The 21,393-nt window shown below is 32.3% G+C and overlaps 2 protein-coding genes across 2 annotated transcripts; one reads left to right on the top strand and one right to left on the bottom strand.

The window, feature by feature from the left end:
• Positions 1 to 3,248: 3,248 nt before the first annotated feature.
• On the bottom strand, positions 3,249 to 8,603 carry LOC140047736 (extracellular calcium-sensing receptor-like). Its single transcript, XM_072092770.1, has 5 exons — positions 8,021 to 8,603; positions 7,388 to 7,728; positions 6,929 to 7,147; positions 5,741 to 5,870; positions 3,249 to 5,020 (listed from the first exon to the last, which is right to left on the bottom strand). Exons 1-5 carry the CDS (start codon positions 8,601 to 8,603, stop codon positions 3,249 to 3,251), a joined length of 3,045 nt encoding a protein of 1,014 aa, XP_071948871.1.
• An 8,952-nt stretch (positions 8,604 to 17,555) lies between these two features.
• Positions 17,556 to 18,125, top strand: LOC140047735 (uncharacterized). The gene has a single exon (XM_072092769.1). It carries the CDS (start codon positions 17,556 to 17,558, stop codon positions 18,123 to 18,125), a length of 570 nt encoding a protein of 189 aa, XP_071948870.1.
• Positions 18,126 to 21,393: the final 3,268 nt, after the last annotated feature.

Here is a 21,393-nt window from a genome sequence, read left to right as displayed (position 1 = left end):
TCACTCGGGTAATGGTTATGATTATCTTTCTGTGACCTGTTTAATGAATAGATGGTAATTATTACAAAGTCTGGAAATGTTCATACTTTACTAGTTTATGTCATTTTAATTTTTTTGGTTAAAAAATGTAATCATTAATTATGGAAATTAGTTGTAGTCATAATAGTTGACCCCCCTATATAATGGACGATGACAAGACTTGGGTTGCATGAACTTGGTATGAACCGATAAGTAGATAAACAGCTCAATACAGGTACTGTACATATTAAAAATCACTGTTTGGTCCCGTTGCAAAATTTGCCCCAAGAGATTCATAGCGGCGGCGTAGCCTGAAATTTCGAGTTGGAAGGTGAATCAAATAGGCTATGATGACATTATTAAAGAAAGGTCGTAAAACAGAAATCGGGCAAAAAGAGATCACAGACTAATTGCAGAAACGGAGCAGAATGCAATCCCCTTGACTAGTCATAGCCCGTCTCTCAGTTTAGAACGTGTTATCTGAGGTCACGTCAGAACCTTTTCAACGCCAACGGGGTTATAGATAGATACCGTATGAATGTACTTTTACCTGAACATTGTCACTTACTCTATGCATTTGCTAATTTTTAACCCTATAGATAACCTTTATTAAACTATAATATCCATTGTATTACATAATGGTAATCTTTTGACCTAGATTCAGATAACAGTGCTTACTTTTGCAGGCTATCTCCACAAAATTGAGGAAGTACTTCACGCAACTTCAAGAAAAGTTCCCCTTCAATGTTTTTGTTCGACCTTTAGCTTCTGCTTTTCTATATATCAATGATTGACACTAATAATGGTACCATGACATTCCATGTAATGTCATGGTACCATGACATTACATTGTATAATACATTACAATGTAGTCGGAGAGTGAATAACAGATTTAATATAAAACTTTGGTTTATTTCGGTCGTTATTTTATAGAATTGCTAGACCAATATTTCCAGTCGATATCTCGTCGGTATCACGTTTATCGACATTAAACACCCTGCACCTGTATCGCGTCTGATGACGGAAAGTCCCATCTACAACATCTACTTCCTAATTAATATACTTAACCCTCTAAAATATCTAACTACTCTACAGTAGGCTTATCCCATAGGGGACGAATGTGACTGTGAGGATTTTTAGATGCACTGTTTTCTGGTTTCATATAACTTTTATCCTTATGATAATTATATATTAATCAACAAAAACACAATATATCTTTGGGACATTTCCCGAATGTTCTACTTTCAGAGGAAATCACCGAAGGGAATTCCAGTAGAATTGTTTCGAAACAATTTACGTCAACCAAGCCACAAAAACAAATACTAGACACAGACCGAGAATCTTCCATTTTTTATTTGCATTGTTTATAGGCCTATTAGTCACAGCAATGTTTTAAATTGTCTTTGGATCACTACTCATCAATATCATTATTTCCTGATCCACCCGGACGTTGCTATATCGGAAGCCATCACAATGGCAATTGTCTTTCATTATATTTAATATGACTATCCATGATAAGTACCTTGTGTCTCATAACCAGCAGATTAAGGCAAGTATTATGCAAATTGCTGAATACAGTCACTTGTTGCATTTGTTTTTACCCTTATAACATAAACGTTAAAATACGATTCCAATTCCAATTGTTAGCTGCACCGTAACGCAGGGGGAAAAGTCGCCTGGTTTAGCACTCCCAAGGGGCCCTCCAACACTAAAGTAGTTGCATTGAGGTTTTTCATGCTCGGGGCCCCGGCCTCTGGGTTTAGCCAGTGAGAGATAGTCGCCACGTCATGTATCACTGCACATTGTTAATGCACTGAACAAACAAAGAGAAGAATATCGGATGAATAATTATGTCAGTTATAACAATTAGGCCAAAGTGCTGTAATTTGATAATTTACTTTTTACACTTCATTACTGTTTTGTATTCAAAACAGCATTAGGCCTAAACCTAGTGAAATCAGGTCTAAAGTAAAGACGAATTAATTGTATTACCGAATACGATAATAAAGCTCTAATAACACAGTATATATAACAGTTTAAATCCTAATATATAGGCCTAGATTAAAGCTATAGAACAAGAATTTTTTTAGGGGAATTTTTGAAAAATAATTGCACACACAAGAAGTTGGGTCCAATTTCAAAAGTTATGACATTGTTCAGGGCAATAAACAAGGTAATAAATTAAAGGAATACCTCTCTTTCCTGACTTTATGACTCGAATACTGTATCATATGGATATTATCCTTGTAGAGGGAGACATACACAATAACAACATTTAGTGATCAATGATTTTATTGTTATATTAACGATTACTTGTTTAAATTTGTTCTGTACTTTTTACTTTTTACTACCAGATAATGAACCACACGCAAGTAAAAGTTCAACAGCTATTCCAAATTTAAATTGTGTGAACTAGAAGTAAGTAGAAGACCTACACGATATTGTTATAAAGATCAATGACAGTAAGGTTACTTCATCACTATTTCTCTTCTACAGAAATTGGAAAGAACACGTTAGAACACGTGGTTATTCTTTTAAATTAAAATTTAAGTTCTCACGCACAAATTGGACGAGGGACTCATTTGGTCGAAAAGCTATTATATTATGGAATTCGTTATCGGAGGATGTAGTAGCTTCAAGATCAAGCAATCAATTTAAGTCCGGTCTTGAACGGGCATGGTCCAACCACCCTCTTAAATTTGCGCCATATTCAAGAGTTGATGTAATTATCAAGAGGGGCTTATAGGCATAGCCTAGCCTCGACTCCGGACCCAGCATTGCTGAGCTCCGGAAACAAGTAAACAAGTAAGTAAGTAAGTAAACAAGTAAAGGGTTTAGTTTAATCCCTTGCTTGTAATCGATAACGTACTTTTCAAGTAGTTCTTTTATATTTTCTCATTTGACAGCAAGAAACATGATTTTCATGATATTTATTATGTTGTTGCCATGTGCTCTCAGTTGTCTTTAATTTTAACTGTTCTAGCAATTTGAAAATTTACAATGACAATCCTCATCTAGTTGTGTAGTTGTTCTGCTTGAATATTTAACAATCTTCTTTAACAACTCCCATAGCAGGTTCAACAACTAATTTCCTCTAGTTTTTATAACACGTAGAAACTGAATCTTCTCCACCAGCAACCGGTTCAGCAACTAAATCAAGGTCTTTCTCTTTCAAATGTTCTTTAAAAATATCAAATTTGTCCTCTTGATCTACAGAAACTGAACTTTTTCTAACAACTTTCCACGTCAGTTTCAGAAACTGAACTATGCCGATAACTAAGTGATGCTTTAGACATTCTCAAGTTTTCTTCATTTATCTGATCTCCAGAAGCTGGAATTTCACTAACATCTCCCACCACAGGTTCATAAACTGAATTACGTCGATCACTAAGTGATGCTTTAGACATTCTCAAGTTTTCATTTAGCTGATCTCCAGAAGCTGGACTTTCACTAACATCTCCCACAACAGGTTCATAAACTGAATTACGTCGATCACTAAGTGATGCTTTAGACATTCTCAAGTTTTCTTCATTTATCTGATCTCCAGAAGCTGGACTTTCACTAACATCTCCCACAACAGGTTCATAAACTGAATTACGTCGATCACTAAGTGATGCTTTAGACATTCTCAAGTTTTCTTCATTTATCTGATCTCCAGAAGCTGGACTTTCACTAACAACTTCCACAACATGTTCATAAACTAAATTACGTTGATCATTAAGTGATGCTTTGGAAATCTGCAATTTTTGGTCTATCTGACCTCCAGAAGATGCAGAGCTTTCTCTTACAATTTCCACAACATTTTCAGAAACTGCGTTTCGCCGATTACGCATATTTTCCTTTTTTAGTGGTTCAGTGATAATTTCTACGCTCCTGTTTGTTTCATCTACAGAAACCGAATTATCTTTTCTTATAACAGTAGATCTCATAGTGGAATTATCTTGTTGTTTCATAACAGTAGGTCTCATAGTGGAATTATCTTGTTGTTCTGTGCTGATTTCAAAAGAGGCTGATACCGTTCTTATCGCCGGGTTACTTGCAGAGGAACGAACTGAAGCCTTGTGCGAAGCTGCTGACTCGAAGTAAGAAATAGACCGGCGTTGCGTGTGCACCAGAGTCATTCGCCTGGACTCTTCAATTGTGTTTCTTTCTGGACAAAATATTATTACGTAAACTTTCGGCATAAAAAGACATAGTAACAACGTATATGCAGCAAAAACAAGAACCGCTAGTTGTAATAACGTCTTGAGACGCCCTTTTAAGAGTAAATATGGCGGTAAAAGTGTAAGCCAGACGGTATAATATGCTGCCATTGTGATTGTCATGTGACGAGATTCGTTGTAGTTTACCGGAAGGTGTCTGGCTCGAAAAGACAATATGAAACAAAGAGTAGCAATGATCCAATTGTATGAGTATACAGCAATTATAGCAACACCTGTGTACTGGCACTGTATGTATGTTATATTAGGTTCTTCAATGTAAACAACATACGGTGGTTGGTAAATTAAATAAACTGTTACAGATACAATTTCGATTAGAGTGAGAATAAACACGAGGATGAATTGTAAATGATGGCCCATCAACCATTTTTTGTTCAGAGATGGTAAACGAGATTCGAAGATAGTTAACACGCGATGTGTCTTTACAAGAAATATCGATAAAGCGATGGTGACAGACGGGCCTTGTAATGCGACTGCTAAAAGGCATTTGAAATATGACGGCAATCCAATATGAATGAAAGGAAGAGAAAAGTCTAATAAAAGACTAAACAGCAGAAGCATGCTGAGGTGATAATTAGATGCTTTAACGATGGGCGTGACTCGATATTTAATGAATATCACCATGACGACTAACGTTGTCAAATGACCAATAAACGCTAGAATGAGTCCAATGTACGTGCCGATATCTGTCCATTCTAAGTAATCGATAATATTACTTTCGCATCTCCCGAGTTGCACGTCGAAATATTGATGCGGTTCGCACTCTAAGCATCCGATTAAACCTGAAAATACGATTACAAATTAATTCAAACTATCAAATTAAGTTGATGGAAATGATGCAACCTATAAATAATGTATAACACGTAATTGTTCACAATAGTAACAGAGGCGATTTAAAACACATCTTACTAAAATTACAAAAGCGACAAGTTTATGGTTTAATTATTGAGTAATAAAGTTCCCTTAATTTTATAACTCGTCTGGCGCATGTTTGTTGAAAGTACAGCAGGACAAAGACTATTTCTATAGGAGAGTAATTAAAACAACTTTAGCACAGCAATACTTTATTATCTCGTACTGGGAGATAGAAAATCTGTACGGTTATTCGGTATTTGCCTAATTGGAAATAGGGTTAGGTCGGGTAGCTACAGTATGTAGGATTTGTTGGGGATGTTAATGACAGATTGTACCGATAGATTATAAGCATTTTAACCATTCTCGATAATGTGGCTGGTGGGGTGGAGGGTACCCGCATTGGAGTCTATCTTTCCTAGCAGCTTTATAATTAATGTACTAACAAATGATGTTTATGGAAGATAATATTAAAATTAGTTTTTTGAATTTATACTTTTATGTTAATTATATTCTATAGGCCTATTCAATAATAGCATAAATCACGATTGCTAAACATATTTTGCGAGTGACTGTCCTCTTCCAATTTCCATTCATTTAATCAGTGAGATAAATTAATACATTTTGTTTGCGTTTGTGATAAAACTTACCTGTTGAACTATTTAGAAATGGAATAGAATTTTCGCATTCTAGGCAAATAGTACAGCACTGCCGCGAGTGATGTTGTTTAATCTCATAAGAACCCGTCTTGCATGGCTCATGACATGTAGAAACTGGTATCTAAGAATAAATAACGTCCTTTTATTATTTACTTAATCCTATAATAAAACTTAAAAGAAAGTATTAGTAGGTCGATACACAGATGACGCAAGCGGATACCCAGAAGCGAAGATTTTTAATTTAAATGGACGTTTACAATGTATGAAAGATAATTTTTAGATGATTAATATTTGAGTCTGACTCTTCAATTTGTAAAAATCAGAACATATTGCAAATTTATTTTCAACAGTTAGACTGTCTTATGTACATTACGTGTCATCCTCTGTGCTATGTATGTATACGTTGTTTGACTTTCGTGAGGTTAACATGATATCTAAAATATAGTTAATTTAATATGAAACTGAAAATGTTATACAATGTTTAAACTTCGTATTGTTGTCAATGCTTTCGGTTAATTTAATCACAAACAATCTGTTATACAGTAATTTGACAAAGCGTTAATTTTTGTTTAAAATTAGAATGTCAGATTGAATTTTGTTTGATTTTTTATCCAACAAATATTAATCGTTCAGTATTTCACCAAAGTGGTAACATAGTAACATTATTTTATAGTAATGTTTAAACTGCGTGATGTTATTAATGTAGTATCAGCCAAGCACGTGATCTTTAATGGACTATTCATCAGTATAAAAACATGTTACTATTTGTTTTATCTATGGTAAATAATTGTTATGTTCGTGATATCCAATTTGAGTGCTTTACAAACGCGATAACATACGGTACTGTTGAAGAGGAAGATTCAACTAAATAGATATCTACAATCTGAACCAGAACCATTAACACATACATTCAGTTATGTTATTTATAGTTATTTTGAAAGAAAAACAAATTAAAATGAAATAAATAGGCACTGTACACTATTGTCTGGCACATGAAAGCCCCAAACTGGGTGTCCAAATGCGTTTTTATATCAACTTAAAAGGTTCTTTCTCCGGAATTTCAATTATTGAAAAAACTTGCTAATCCCTGTGGCATCCAACATAATAAAATTTCTAGTTTTTTTTAACCTTAACATTGACCATAGAGGAGAAATATTAATTCATAAAAACAAAACTTACGTTTTCTTCGGAATTTTGAAATACTGTTTCTGAAATGTTGATTCTTAATTCATTGCTGCCCGACATGGTTTCGCTGTACGTGCCAACAAACTTTCTTACTACGCCATTTGTTTGTTGTTCCGTGATTTCTGTTTGATAGTTTACCAGAATAAAGTTAGTAGGAGAGTAGTTGTTTTTGTCAAAATAAAACTGCTTTCCGTCTGAACCGATGAAGTTCACCTAAATAAAAAGGTGAAATTGATTAAGTTTGAGAAACAGGCCTATAATTTTAAAAAAAAACTACTACGCAACATGGATGGATCAACTTCTCTGTTAAAAATTGTTGAAATAAGAAAAATAACTCGATGAATAATCACAATGAGTAATTTCTTAATGTCTGTATTACTGCAGTTATTAATATTTATGAAATACCATCTTGCCTACCTTTTGTAGATTGTCTACGAACGCAGTCTTATTTACCGTTAAACTACCTTGGTGGTCATCTAGAGTACTTGTCAATGAATGCGCTATGGCCTCTACGGCTCGTTCCACATTTCTGTTTTTAGCTTGCACATTTCCATGTAAAGATTGTAAATCATTACATATAAAATCTGTTACAATATATTTACTACAAGCTAACGCATTGCCTGTGTTTTCACCAAACTGGTTGTCACGTGAGCTGTTGCAAATGCTTTCCAAACCGGTGTACCATTGACTGCCAATTTCATGCTGGTCATGTGGTTCTCGGGTGATGCCCATTCCTTGAATGTATGGTGTTATGACAGAGTTCGTTCGGTCTTTAGGTATAACCCAAACAAGGTCTGTAATAAATAAATATGTTATTCTTACTCTATGTCATGCGATTGAGAAAATAGAAAATTTATATATATGTGATAATTTGAAAGCAAAAAAAGGAGTAAAATAGCATAGTTTGCAGTAAACATACCTAAAATACTATTAAATTGGTGAAAGAATAGCGTTTTCCGAAAATTGGCTTATGCCGTGAAAACTACTGAACATTGTTGTTGGATATTTATGAAAAACACCATGAAAGGAAATGTATTAAATAGATTATGTTGAATGAATGGTCAAATATTAGGTGACAATGCTTACCAAAAAAGGTTTCATCCGATGGCAAACTTATAATATCCTTAAAGTGATAAATATCTAAAAACGAAATTATTACTTTAACTTTCGCAAAATCTGTTATAGTCTGTTTAAGTGACATTTGATCCTCTGAGACGTAACCTGTCATGAATACCTCGAAAGCAGAGCAGATATTATACATTGGAGCTTCTGATAACACGTGACTAACAAACAGACGACTGTCGGACGTATCAGGAGCAATTATACCTATCCAATCCCAACAAAATTGACTAAGAAGCTTTAAAATCGCGCTAATAATCGAACGCCAATTTTCTCCAACATAAAAAACGTTTTCGTTAAAATCTTGAAACATTTCCTGATGGTTATCAATTATTATTGGAGTATGAAACGCTTTAGAGATTTCCATCATACTTTTGGTAATGCCGCTGCTCATTGTTACAACCAAACTGATTAAGTTATTTGTTGTATTACATAATCCTTCAAGTTGTTCAATATCATTCCTTACTAAAGATATATCGCTAAACATGACGACTCCTAATGTTATGTTTTGCAAAACATCTTCGTTAACATAATCTACTGCCGCTAACATGTTTATAGTGATGTTCAAAATCGAATGCGAATCGTCTGAAAAATCTGATGTTTCTCCAGAATCTACGTATCCAATGAGATAATCTCCTGGTTGGTAATAGATGACTTTCGATGATATAGATTTAACATGTATTATAACTAAAACATACATACAAACGAAAAATGAAATATTTAACCGGCCATGAATCATTGTTCTAGGAGACTTTGAGTACGATGAAAAAATCCATTACTGCAGATAAGAAAGTCTATTTCATTAAAGAAGACAAGATAAATGAGTCAGAGCTTTTTGTAAGAAAACAGACAATAAATGCAGATTAAACGATGCTTTCAAATATAAAATACAGCATTATTGAATTTTGTCTTAAATGTATGCAAAAATGCCACTTAATAAAATAACGACTATTCAAGAACCACTAAATAAAATAACTTGTCTGTATCATCGGCTCCATAAAAAATTAAATTTAACGCTCAACAAAACAATATATACAACTCAGTCAAATTGTATCCACTAAGCTGATGACCGTTGGAAAGTTTCTATACTGGAAACCGTTAGTAGGGTTGTTGTAATTTCTCGTCAAGTGACATCAATCCTTGTATACCGTATTTAGTACAGTAAATCGGTGTCTCTCGTTAGGCCTAAATCGGTTTCTCTCGTTAGGCATATTGTTCTTTACAAACGTACATTAAAGCGACTTGTTACCTCAAACGCATCCATTTGGAACGTAACTGTATATAAACGTTGAATGTAGATTAGACTCAATTATCAGTCTGAGGTATATAGGTATATTCATGCTTTAATACAGTTACTATTATTGATTAATTTAGATGAATATCACCGACCGCGGTATTAATAGAAGTAGTCATCTTCAAGCGTGTTTAATGTCATCTCATCTCATTGTACTAAATCTTATTAAACAATTCGCACAATTGTGTTGTCCGTAACCATAAGAAACAGAAATACATGATTGTATTATCATCGCGAAATCATCTAAACAAAATAGCTAAAAGAGGGATAATTCTGTACATTTTTCTTTTGTGCGATCTCGTTATGCGTTGATGTTTTTTGTTCAATAGAAGTAGATAATATAATATATATAATAATATTTGAATCATTCCTAGCGGGATGGTTAAAAACGGATTTCGAACCAGTATTGGATTGTAAACAGTATGGTAACGTGAGAGGAACTAGTACAACACACTACTTAAGTAGATATGTTGAATACGGTTATATCCAATATTGATGTGCCAGGGACCTACGCCACATTATGTACAGTTGATTTCACAACTGCGTTTGATAGGATAAACCATAATGTTGCTATTTCAAAGATGATAGAATCTGGTGTTAGACCGTCGATAATTCCAACGATTAGCAGTTTTCTGATGAATCGCACCCAGTGTGTGAAATTTAAGGGACATTGTTCTGGACTAAGAACTATAACGTGTGGGGTCCCCCAGGGTACCAAACTGGGACCCAGCATATTTACTGTTATGGTGAATGATGCGGGTAACATCACTGATAATCGTTGGAAATTTGTGGATGATCTAACACTGGGAGAAATAATTAATATAAAAAATAATAGTACATCATCAGAACTTCAATCCCATTTAGATTCCTTGAGTTGTTGGTGTAAACAAAATGACATGCTACCCAAGCCTTCGAAGTGCCATGTTATTAATATAAATTTTATGAAATCCCAAATAAACTACCCCCAATTTACTATAAGTGGTGAAAAAATTGATACTGTACATAGTATGAAATTATTAGGTCTTGAGCTACAAGACAATTTAGGTTGGGATATCCAAATCAAAAGTATTATCTCTAGAGCAAGTAGAAGAATGTTTCTTCTTTATGCATTGAGAGGATATAGTGCACCTATTGGTGACATGTTAAGTATTTATCAACTCTATATTCGGCCGCTGACTGAGTATGCATGTGTTGTTTGGCACTCTAGCATTACAAAACATCAGACCAATGAAATTGAGAGGTTGCAAAAGCGAGCATGCAAAATTATACTTGCCCAGGACTATGACAGCTATGATACGGCCCTTACTCAACTTAAAATTACCAGCCTTGCTGAACGTAGAGAAAAATTAACATTCAAATTTGGAGAAGGTATCCTTAAGTCAGAGAGACATCGTAATATGCTGCCTGCTGAAAGACCTAATATATCTAGATTACGTAACCCCAATAGATTTACATTACCTAAAATAAAAACTAACCGATATAAAAATTCAACGATTCCCTATATTATAAACAAATTAAATTCCTCCTGTGAAAAATTTAATTAAAAAAATATATAATAAATGATTGTGCAATATTACCGCCTAAAATAATCAAATGAAGAGCACTGCAGACAACGTTTAATATTAATATATACTGTAAACTTTTATTTTCCGAAATTTAATATATTTTTGTAGATTTTTAATGTTGTGAATATTTTAGTGAATAATTGTGCAATGTTGCCACCTATACTAAAAGATAATAATAATAATAATCAAATAAAGAACAGTGCAGATAGGTTTTACTTTAGTATATTATAATGTAAATTTTTCGTTTTTTTTTAAAATAAAGGTGCAATTGTATTTTCCAAAGTTGTGTATATATTTTAAGATTCTTAATATTTTAAATTTTAGTGAATAATTGTGAAATTTTGTAATTGTATATTCCGAATTTATTATTGTAGTTTTTATAGATTTCATTTCAATATTTTTTATTGTAATACAAACGTTATTAGCTATGTGCTATTGTTTTTGTAATTTTATATATACCGTAATAAATAAATAAATAAATAAATAAATAAGTAACAGGTTAATTTTCGATTTTCAAAAGAAACAAGTTAAGAATAGAATTAAAGTTCATGGTATAATGTGCGAATTCGCATACGTAGGCCTACGTTATGTGGAATTCTAATTTAATCTCCGTTATGGGTCTGAGCTTTCAATAGTAGTGTGATCCTAGAGGAATCTAAATAATTCCTCCAGGATTTAAGAAATGTCCGTGCTCAGTGTTAATCTTAAGGGGATGGCTAACAATAAAATTATAGTAACAAACATCCTTTCTCTTCAATTCAATATTATATAAATGATATATGCCAACTATTAAAACAAATACAGCCTTGATTTCATTGGATATAGTAATTTTAATTAATTTGTAAATATTATAGTGTATAGTATCATAGTGATTATTACATAATTATCCACCAAGCGACGTTCTGATGCTTAAAATATAGCGAAACAACCATTAATATAGTCTGTCATAAAAAATGTTCTTAACGTTTGAATGAATCTATTTATATTTCCTTAGTTTTTAGTAGATCTAATGTACCATGTTTGTCTAGAATATTACTACCCAGTGAATTTAACCATAATTACAATGCTATTATTTTATATATAACATTTTCTCAAATGATTAGACGTTTTATAGTTGAATGATCATTTCTTAACAAATCTATATTAGATATGGAAACAATTCTATTGTCATGATTACACAAATGATTAACACATACCATTTTCTTATAATAATATAGGCCTAAATAATTCTTGTATGGAATACATTTAGTCATATGTTGATAATGAAAACTATAATTAACAGTTTCTTTTAATCATCAAGGGTTAAGGAACTGTTTGTTGTAAGAGAAAGGTAAACACTTTATTTAAAATTAAAATTATTGGAATGAAAAAAGTGTTTACATAATATTAAAAATACGCTCTCACATCTTAAATTCGAATTGGTCACATTAAAACTGAATTAATTATTTTTGCAGAAAATATAAAGTCTTTCGTTTCTTATATCGTTTAATAGATAAAAAATAGCAAAAAGTATTTTTTTATTTTACTTTCATTTTGGCAACCTGATATTTGACTTACATGACAATGATTTAACAATACGTGCTCTATGTGTAGAAAACAACAAAGAAACACAAGAAAGTCGCACTAGAATCAACATTTCTACAAAATTGTAAAACGTTCGGAGTTTATCAAATATTGAATAATATATGTTTAAACAATGCAATTAATAAAAAGATATCTAATATATAAATACACTTACATCTATTGTCCCTTACAATTAGAAATATACTACATTATTGTAAGGCCTACTACCAGTAGTATAATCATACATGTATTGTCTAAATTTTAGTCCAGTTTCAAAACTAAACTAATTTCAGTATAAATTATGTATTCTTTAAAATCATAGTTTAGTATAAGAAAATTAACGCTTTCTATGTAGATATAATAATTATAATAAAAGTATTAAAATATTTAGTAACCTAAATAGGCCTGTCTACTTACAATGGATTCATTTAATATTAAAAGTAATGTTTGATTACTAAATTTGCTTATAGGCTAGTCAATCTAGCAAAAAAAACAGCCCAAAGTGAAACAAATTGCAAACAGAGATTTTTCTTTTTTAAATGGTCATATATGATGAGGAGATCAAAATTTGAGCATCACACCTCTGTCACTCATCCCGATGATATGCAAATTAGCTTAAATATGCAAATTAGGGTGAAATTACAGGGTTACCATATCGCAAAAACTACTAGTCCGAGAGAGTTGATTTTTTCACTGATCTATTCAAAAGGTATATATTTATATTTACTATAATGAAACATTTTACGAAAAAATGACCGGAAGTACAACATTTGACCTTCGACCTCACTTCTCAATGTTTGCATATACAATGTGACTAAAATGTCTGTAGAGACTTTATTTTGCCCTCAAATGACCCAGACATAGGTTCCTAATAGCCAGCATAGGATCACTTTGTAATTCCCAAAATCACACCTTTGTCACACACCTCGAAAGTATGCAAATTAGTAGTACAATTTAAATAAAATATGCAAATAAGGGGAAAAAATTACAGTTGTCCTATATCTCGAAAACCACTAATGCTAGAGAGCTGATTTTTTCACAGCCGTATTCAGAATATACATATTTCTATTTGCTCCAATAAAACATTTTACAAAAAATTGACCGGAAGTATGACATTTGACCCTCGACCCCATTTCTCAATATTGCATATATAAATGAAACTAAAAAACATTTTAGTTTTTGTTTTGGACTCAAATAACTCGGATACATGTTTCCTATAGTCAGCTTTGTAATTCCCAAAATCACGCCTTCGTTTTGGCATGGTTGGAATTCCCTTTTTTCGTATTAGTTTATGTACAGCGCTTAGAGGTTTCACAACATTAGGCGCTATATAAATCCATGATATTATTATTATTATTTCTCAATATTTGCATATAATGCAACTAAAATGTATGTACAGACTTTGTTTTGGCCTCAAATGACTCGGATACAGGTTTTATATAGCCAGTATAAGTCAAGCACCTCGAAAGTATGCAAATTAGTAGTACAGGCTATATGAAATATGCAAATTACAGTGAATTGCCTTATGTATCTCGAAAACGCTAATGACCGAGAGAGAGAGAGATATGGCAACTTTCTTGTACTACTGATTTGCATACTTTCAAGCGAAGTAACAGAGGTGTGATTTTGAGAATTACTAAACAGTTCTATGCTGGCTATAGAAAACCTGTATCTGGGTCATTATTGAAAAAAAAAATTATCGAAAGTATGACATTTGACCCTCGAACCTATTTCTCAATATTTGCATATAATGCAACTGAAATGTATGTACAGACTTTGTTTTGGCCTCAAATGACTTGGATACAGGTTTTATATAGCCAGTATAGGATCGTTTAGTAATTCCAAAAGTCAAGTAACTCCAAAGTATGCAAATTATTAGTACAAGTTATATGAAATATGCAAATTACAGCCTTATATATCTCAAAAAACGCTAATGACCGATAGAGATATGGCAACATTCACCTCTTGTACTACTAATTTGCATATTTTCTAGGGAAGTAACAAAGGTGTGATTTTGAGAATTACTAACAGTTCTATGCTGGCTATAGAAAACCTGTATCTGAGTCATTTGAGGCCAAAACAGTCTGTACAGATATTTTAGTTGAATTATATGAAAATATTGAGAAATAGGGTCAAGGGTCAAATGTCATAATTCAATCAAGACAATTTTTGCGTAAAATGTTTCATTACAGCGAATATAAATATGTACATTCTGAATCAACTCTGGATTCAAATCAACTCTACTAGCATTAATGGCTTTCGAGATATGGGAAGACTGTAATTTCACCCCTAATTTGCATATTTCATGTAACTTGTACTAATAATTTGCATACTTTCAAGGTATGTGACAAAGATGTGATTTTGGGAATTACAAAGAGGTCCTATGCTGACGATAGGAAAACTGTATCCGAGTCATTTGAGTCCAAAAAAATTATCTACAGACATTTTAGTTGCATTATGTATGCAAACATTGATAAATAGGGTCAAGGGTCAATTGTGGTATTTCCGGTCATTTTTTCGTAAAATGTTTCATTAGAGCAAATATAAATATGTACATTCTGAACAAGTTTTTGAAAAAAATCAACTCTCTACCTTAGCGGTTTTCGATACATATAGGAACCTGTAATTTTACCCCTAATTTGCATATTTCATGTAACTTGTACTAATAATTTGCATACTTTGAATGTGAGTGATACAGGTGTGATTTTGAGATTTACTAAACATTCCTATGTTGGCTATTAGAAACCTGTATCCGAGTCATTTGAGGGCAAAACAAAGTCTCTACAGACATTTCAGTTTTCATTGTAATATTGAGAAATGGGGTCGAGGGTCAAATGTCACAGTTCCGGGAATTTTTTTGTAAAATGTCTCATTACAGCAAATATAAATATATACATTTTAAATATTTTAGTGAAAAAATCAACACTCTAGCATTAGCGGTTTTCGAGATATGGCAACGCTGTAATTTCACTCCCTAATTTGCATATTTAATATTACTTGTACTACTAATTTGCATACTTTCGAGGTGCGTGACGACGTTGTGATGTTAGGAATTATAATACAGTTCTATGGTGGGTATTGAAAAACAATATCCAAGTCATTGAGTCCAAAATAAAGTCTCTACAGACATTTTAATCACATATTTATGTAAATATTGAGAAATGGGGTCAAGGGTCAAAATTTGGTACTTCCGGACATTTTAATGTAAAATGTCTCATTAGAACAAATATAAATATATATATTCTGAACCAGACTGTGCAAAAATGAACTCTCTACGATTAGTAGTTTTTAAGATATGGTAACCCTGTAATTTCACCCTAATTTGCATATTTAAGCTAATTTGCATACCTTCGGGATGAGTGTCAGAGGTGTGATGCTCAAAAAATAATCACCTTATCATATGTAACCATTTAAAAAAAAAAAATCTCTGTTTGCAATTTGTTTCACTCAAAATGCTAGATTGTTGACTAGCCTATTAATGTTTAGCTTTAGGTTTTTTGTTCTTAAAAGTTCAGGTTATTAATGTTTAGTTATGGTAATACTCCAGACAATGATGCAATGATTAGCGATTAATTATTTTACTATAAGCATTAGTAGGGCATATATATTCATATAAAATATGTTTAGTATTAATATAATTCATAATTCATAATTCAGATAATATTTATTTAGATAATAATGAATGAATATGTACAAAATAGAAAAAATATATTAAAGTGAACATAGATAAAGCAGTAATTGGTAGTCATTATTATAATGGATCCCTTCTAGAAGTTAAAAACTTGTCTCGTAGGGACCCACAACAAAACACATTACTAAAAAAATAAAAATAAACCTAGAATATATAATTATATAATTTAGGATAAAAAATTACAGTATAATAATAACATAACTAACATCTTCTTTATCAAAATTATTTAAATTATATTTCAATAGTTTCATGATATAAATGAAATAAATACCGATATTGGTAAATGAAAAAAATATGTATACATATAATTTATGTATATATATAGTATATACTATATATACATTATATATAGTATAGATTAAAGATTGCAATAATAAACAACAACTAATATTTTGTGTAAACATAAATAGTATATGAGTATAAATAATGATAATAAGCATATTAACTAAGCAGTATAATATTTAGATATATAATGATTCTTTAACTTTTTTCGGAAAGTAAATAATGATATTGACGTTTTGATATTTGGCGGGATATGATTCCACAAATTAGGACCTGATATAGTTATAACAAATTTAGTTTTAGTAAGTCTAGCAAAAGGAATGTTTAAATGAGAAGATAGAGATGACACTTAGGTTTACTTAAAGGCAATAAGATAACTTGAATAGGCTTGAACATCATTAAATATGACGATAATTTGAGGATTGTTAGGATCATTACAAACACTGTGAAAGCCATCTGGTGGTGCCAACATGTCAGGTTTTCCTTGTGTACATTTCCCCACAAGAACATGACACATGTAGATGTGTTTTTGTCCGTTTGCATTTCGTATTGAATATTTGTCACGAGCAGAATAACCAGCAGAGGTAGCGAAGTATGTTCCTTGCCCATAATAAGTTGCTGAAAGAAATAAACAAATTTTAAATAACTTTATAGCTAAAATAATTACAATGGTTAATAATAATGACAAAAATATTTGAAAGGCAGAGACATTGGGTGAGTGAGCACGTACAACTTTTTTGCTCTCGATTTTCACCTTTCAAAAAGACATTTATCTTTGTTTTTTCCCGATTGTATCATTATCATCGTAAATAGCATCTAGGACTTATCATGTAAACTTTTAAAGATGATGGTCAATGCTCTGTCGGTGTAAATAAGCAGTGAGTATTTTACCCCCATGATACCGCATCTATTGCCATTGGCTCGCCGTTGAAAGCACTGCAAGGTTAACTATTACTGTGCTAGCCATATGCAAATCAAAATCCTTCAATAAGGTTTCCAAACATCTGCGTCACTTATGCAAATTAGTAAATTTGGCCGAAATTACCAGCTGTGATTGTGACCTGATATGTAAAACAGTGGTGGTACTGTAAAAAAGCAAGTGTAATCATGGCCCCGAAGTTAGATGTTGATAAGCTGAAGAAAGACTTGCTTCAGGAGCTGACTACTTCTATTACTGAGACATTAAACAAAGCATTTGATAAGCTGCAGGAGCAAATCAGTAATATTGAAACCAGATTGGACTATTTAGAACAATATTCACGTCGTAATAACCTTAGATTCTACGGTTTACAGGACTCGACAAAGTCAACTGATGATTTGGTGGCGGAGGTTATTCGCGACAAAATGGGTATCACTTTCAAGTCCGACGATATTGAAGTATCTCATCGAATCGGTCCTATTACTGACAAGCCTAGGCCAATAATTGTTCGGTTCAATTCAATCAGGACCCGTAACAATGTGTTTGCAGCCAAATCCAAACTGAAGGGTATGCCGGTTTATATCTCGGAAGACCTAACAAAAGCAAATTTCAATCTCTTTTGGAAGGTAAGACACCATGATGGAGTTCAACGTGCCTGGACTAACCGATGCAAGATATGGGCCCTGTGTAAAGGTGAAGAAAAACCCAAGCATATCAAGAATGAAAATGATTTTAAACGACTGATTGCTGAACATTAAGAACGTTTAGACTGTGCGGTGTCATTAACAGTACGTTTCTTACCGACAGAGTTTGACCATTATTTGTTGATTTTAGATAGCAAAAACGTGTTCTCTTGTTTTTATTTCAATGTTTACTATGTTCGTTTGGCTAAGTGTTCTCATATGTGCTAGCGTTTTTAAAGTGAGTACTTTACTTATTTTTTTTACTGATAATGGATAATTTATTTATCATAAATTTGGGGCGTAATAATGTTCTAATGTGCAAGCTTTTAATGTGCGGCGATATACATCCAAATCCTGGTCCGGAACAGTTTACAGTTTGCCATATTAACATACGTAGTCTAATCGTTCCAGGTAAACTAGCTGAAATTCAACACCTAGCAAATTTAAATAACTATGATATTATTGCTTTAACAGAAACATGGCTAGATCAAACTATCTTGAACCATGACATTTTACTAGACGGTTATCAAGAACCTATTAGAAATGATAGAAACCGCCATGGCGGCGGATGTGCTTTTTACATATCTAATTCTATACACTTAGTTAATTCCCATATTTGTAATGATCTCTTGTCAGATGTGATAAGGTGTGAAATACAAGTTTCAAACTGGACGATTTTGACTTATGTATGTTATAGGCTCAGGATCTACTTGACTATTTTCAAAACAGTACTAATAACTTTGTTTTGTCTCGACACAGCTTAACTTTAATGATGGGCGATATGAATGCTCAAAATAACAACTGGTACAATGATGGAAACACAAATAGATTTGGAAAATCATTTTACGAATTTTTACAACAAAACGGTTTAACTCAACACATCAATATGCCAACACGTTGTATAAAAGACCAACGGTCTTGTATTGACCATATAGTTACTAGTCAAAATGTATATATTAATGATTTTGGTGCATTGTGCCCACTTTTAAATTGTGATCACAGTCCAGTATATGCAAATATTGATATTCGTATCACACGGGACAAGCCATACAATCGTAAAATATATCTTTTTGAAAAAACTGATTTTAATTTATATCGTAATGCTCTTAATTCTGTAAATTGGGAAGAAGTTTATTCATCTTCAAAGGTTGAAGATGTTTGTCATAATTGGATTGACTTATTTAATAATTGTGTTGATAACTATATTATATCTAAAATTATAACTGTGCATCCTAATGACAAGCCTTGGATTAATGCGCATATTAGAACTCTTATTCGCAAAAGAAATCGCGCCCATTCCACTCGAAATAACTCAAATTCGCATATGCAACGTTTTAAGAAAATTCGCGCAAAAGTTGTTAAAGCAATAAGAAAAGCTAAACAAACTTTTTTGGATAAACAATTTGATGTATTAATGAATAAAAACTGTGATTCAAAAACTTGGTGGTCTACCATAAATTCAGTTTGTAATTCCAAACAATATTATAAGATTCCTCCAATCAAATTAAACGATGATGTCCTAACTTTAAATAGTGAGAAAGTTAAAGCGTTTAACAATTATTTTAAATCTCAATCGTTTATTCCTAATCATGATGATTTTCCTTCGGACTTCACATATAGAACTGCATCGAGACTCTCAACTCTCAAATTATCTGTTGATGAGATCATGAAATTATTAACTATGCTGGATAAAAACAAGGCGATGGGACCTGATGAAATTCACAGTATCATACTAATAGAATCTGCTGAAATTATTGCACCCCATTTGACAAAGCTTTATAACTTCTGCATAAGCCAAGGATATTTTCCTGTGGAATGGAAAAAATCAAATGTCATTCCTCTGCATAAAAAAGGCAATAAATCCCTTATTGAGAACTACCGCCCTATATCCATACTTTCCAACTTTGCAAAAATTTTGGAGCGTGCAGTTTTTGATATAGTATATAAATACTTTGTGGATAATAAACTTCTTACTCAATTCCAATCTGGTTTTACACCAGGTGACTCGACAACGTATCAACTTCTTTATCTTATAGATACATTTAATAGAGCTTTAGATTTAAGGAAAGAAGTAATCTTGGTATTTTTGGATATTTCCAAAGCCTTCGATAAAGTTTGGCATAATGGGATTATATACAAATTAAATCAATATGGAATTAATGGCACTCTTCTAAAATGGTTCCAAAGTTACTTAAACTCACGTGAGCAACGTGTTATTATTGAAGGAACTACCAGTCCTTGGGTGACCATTACAGCAGGAGTACCCCAAGGATCTGTTTTGGGTCCATTTTTATTTATTGTATTCATAAATGATATGGTTGATAATATCAAATCTAATATTAGTTTATATGCAGATGATACTTCGTTATATGATATTTGTACAGATCGTAATATTTCAGAACAAAAATTAAATGGTGATCTTAATGTCATTTATAATTGGGCAAAAAAATGGAAAGTAACATTCAATGCTAACAAAACGAAAGCTATACTGTTTACACGTAAACATTTAGATAACTATGTTAGTTTAAATTTCAATAATGTAAATCTACAATTTGTAAATGATCATAGGCATCTTGGTGTAATGCTTAATGCAAAACTCAAGTGGGATTCCCATATCCAATCTGTAATTAACAAAGCGTCTTTATCTTTAAATATGCTACGTCGTGTCAAACATATTCTACCTCGACAGGCTCTCTGTCACATTTACATATCACACGTTAGACCATTAATGGAATATGCAGCTCCTGTTTGGTGTAATATCCCAGATAAATTAAGTGATGAACTAGAAAATATCCAGATTTCTGCAGGTAGAATATGTACTGGTGCGTGGAAACATACAAGTCATAATGCATTAAGACAAGAATTAGGCTGGTTATCATTGGAAAAACGTAGACAATTTCTTAACCTAATACTGTTTTTTAAAATTATTCATAAGTTAACACCAGTGTATCTTTACTCCTTATTTAATTTTTCTGACAATATTGAAGTTTATAACTTGCGTAACATCCGAAATATAATAATTCCATTTTGTAAGACCACATCATATCGTTTATCTTTTGTCCCATCTATTATAACACATTGGAATGAGTTAAATAATGAAATAAAAAATTCCTCATTTCTTGTTGAGTTTAAAAAATTGCTACTGAAATCCAATTTGTTTGAAACAAAAAAACGTTCTTATTATGATACAGGTGATAAGAAGATTAACCAAATTCACACTAGAATCCGACTTGGTTTCAGCTGTCTCAATTCGCATTTATTCTTACATGGACTTCGGGACAATCCAAATTGTACTTGTGGCTTTAATGTTGAGAATCCGCTTCATTTCTTATGTTACTGCCCT

Source organism: Antedon mediterranea, chromosome 4, assembly GCF_964355755.1.
Source record: "Antedon mediterranea chromosome 4, ecAntMedi1.1, whole genome shotgun sequence".
NCBI lineage: Eukaryota > Metazoa > Echinodermata > Crinoidea > Comatulida > Antedonidae > Antedon > Antedon mediterranea.
The sequence above is the reverse complement of the archived record's forward strand: the minus strand, read 5'-3'. Positions and strand labels throughout refer to the sequence as shown.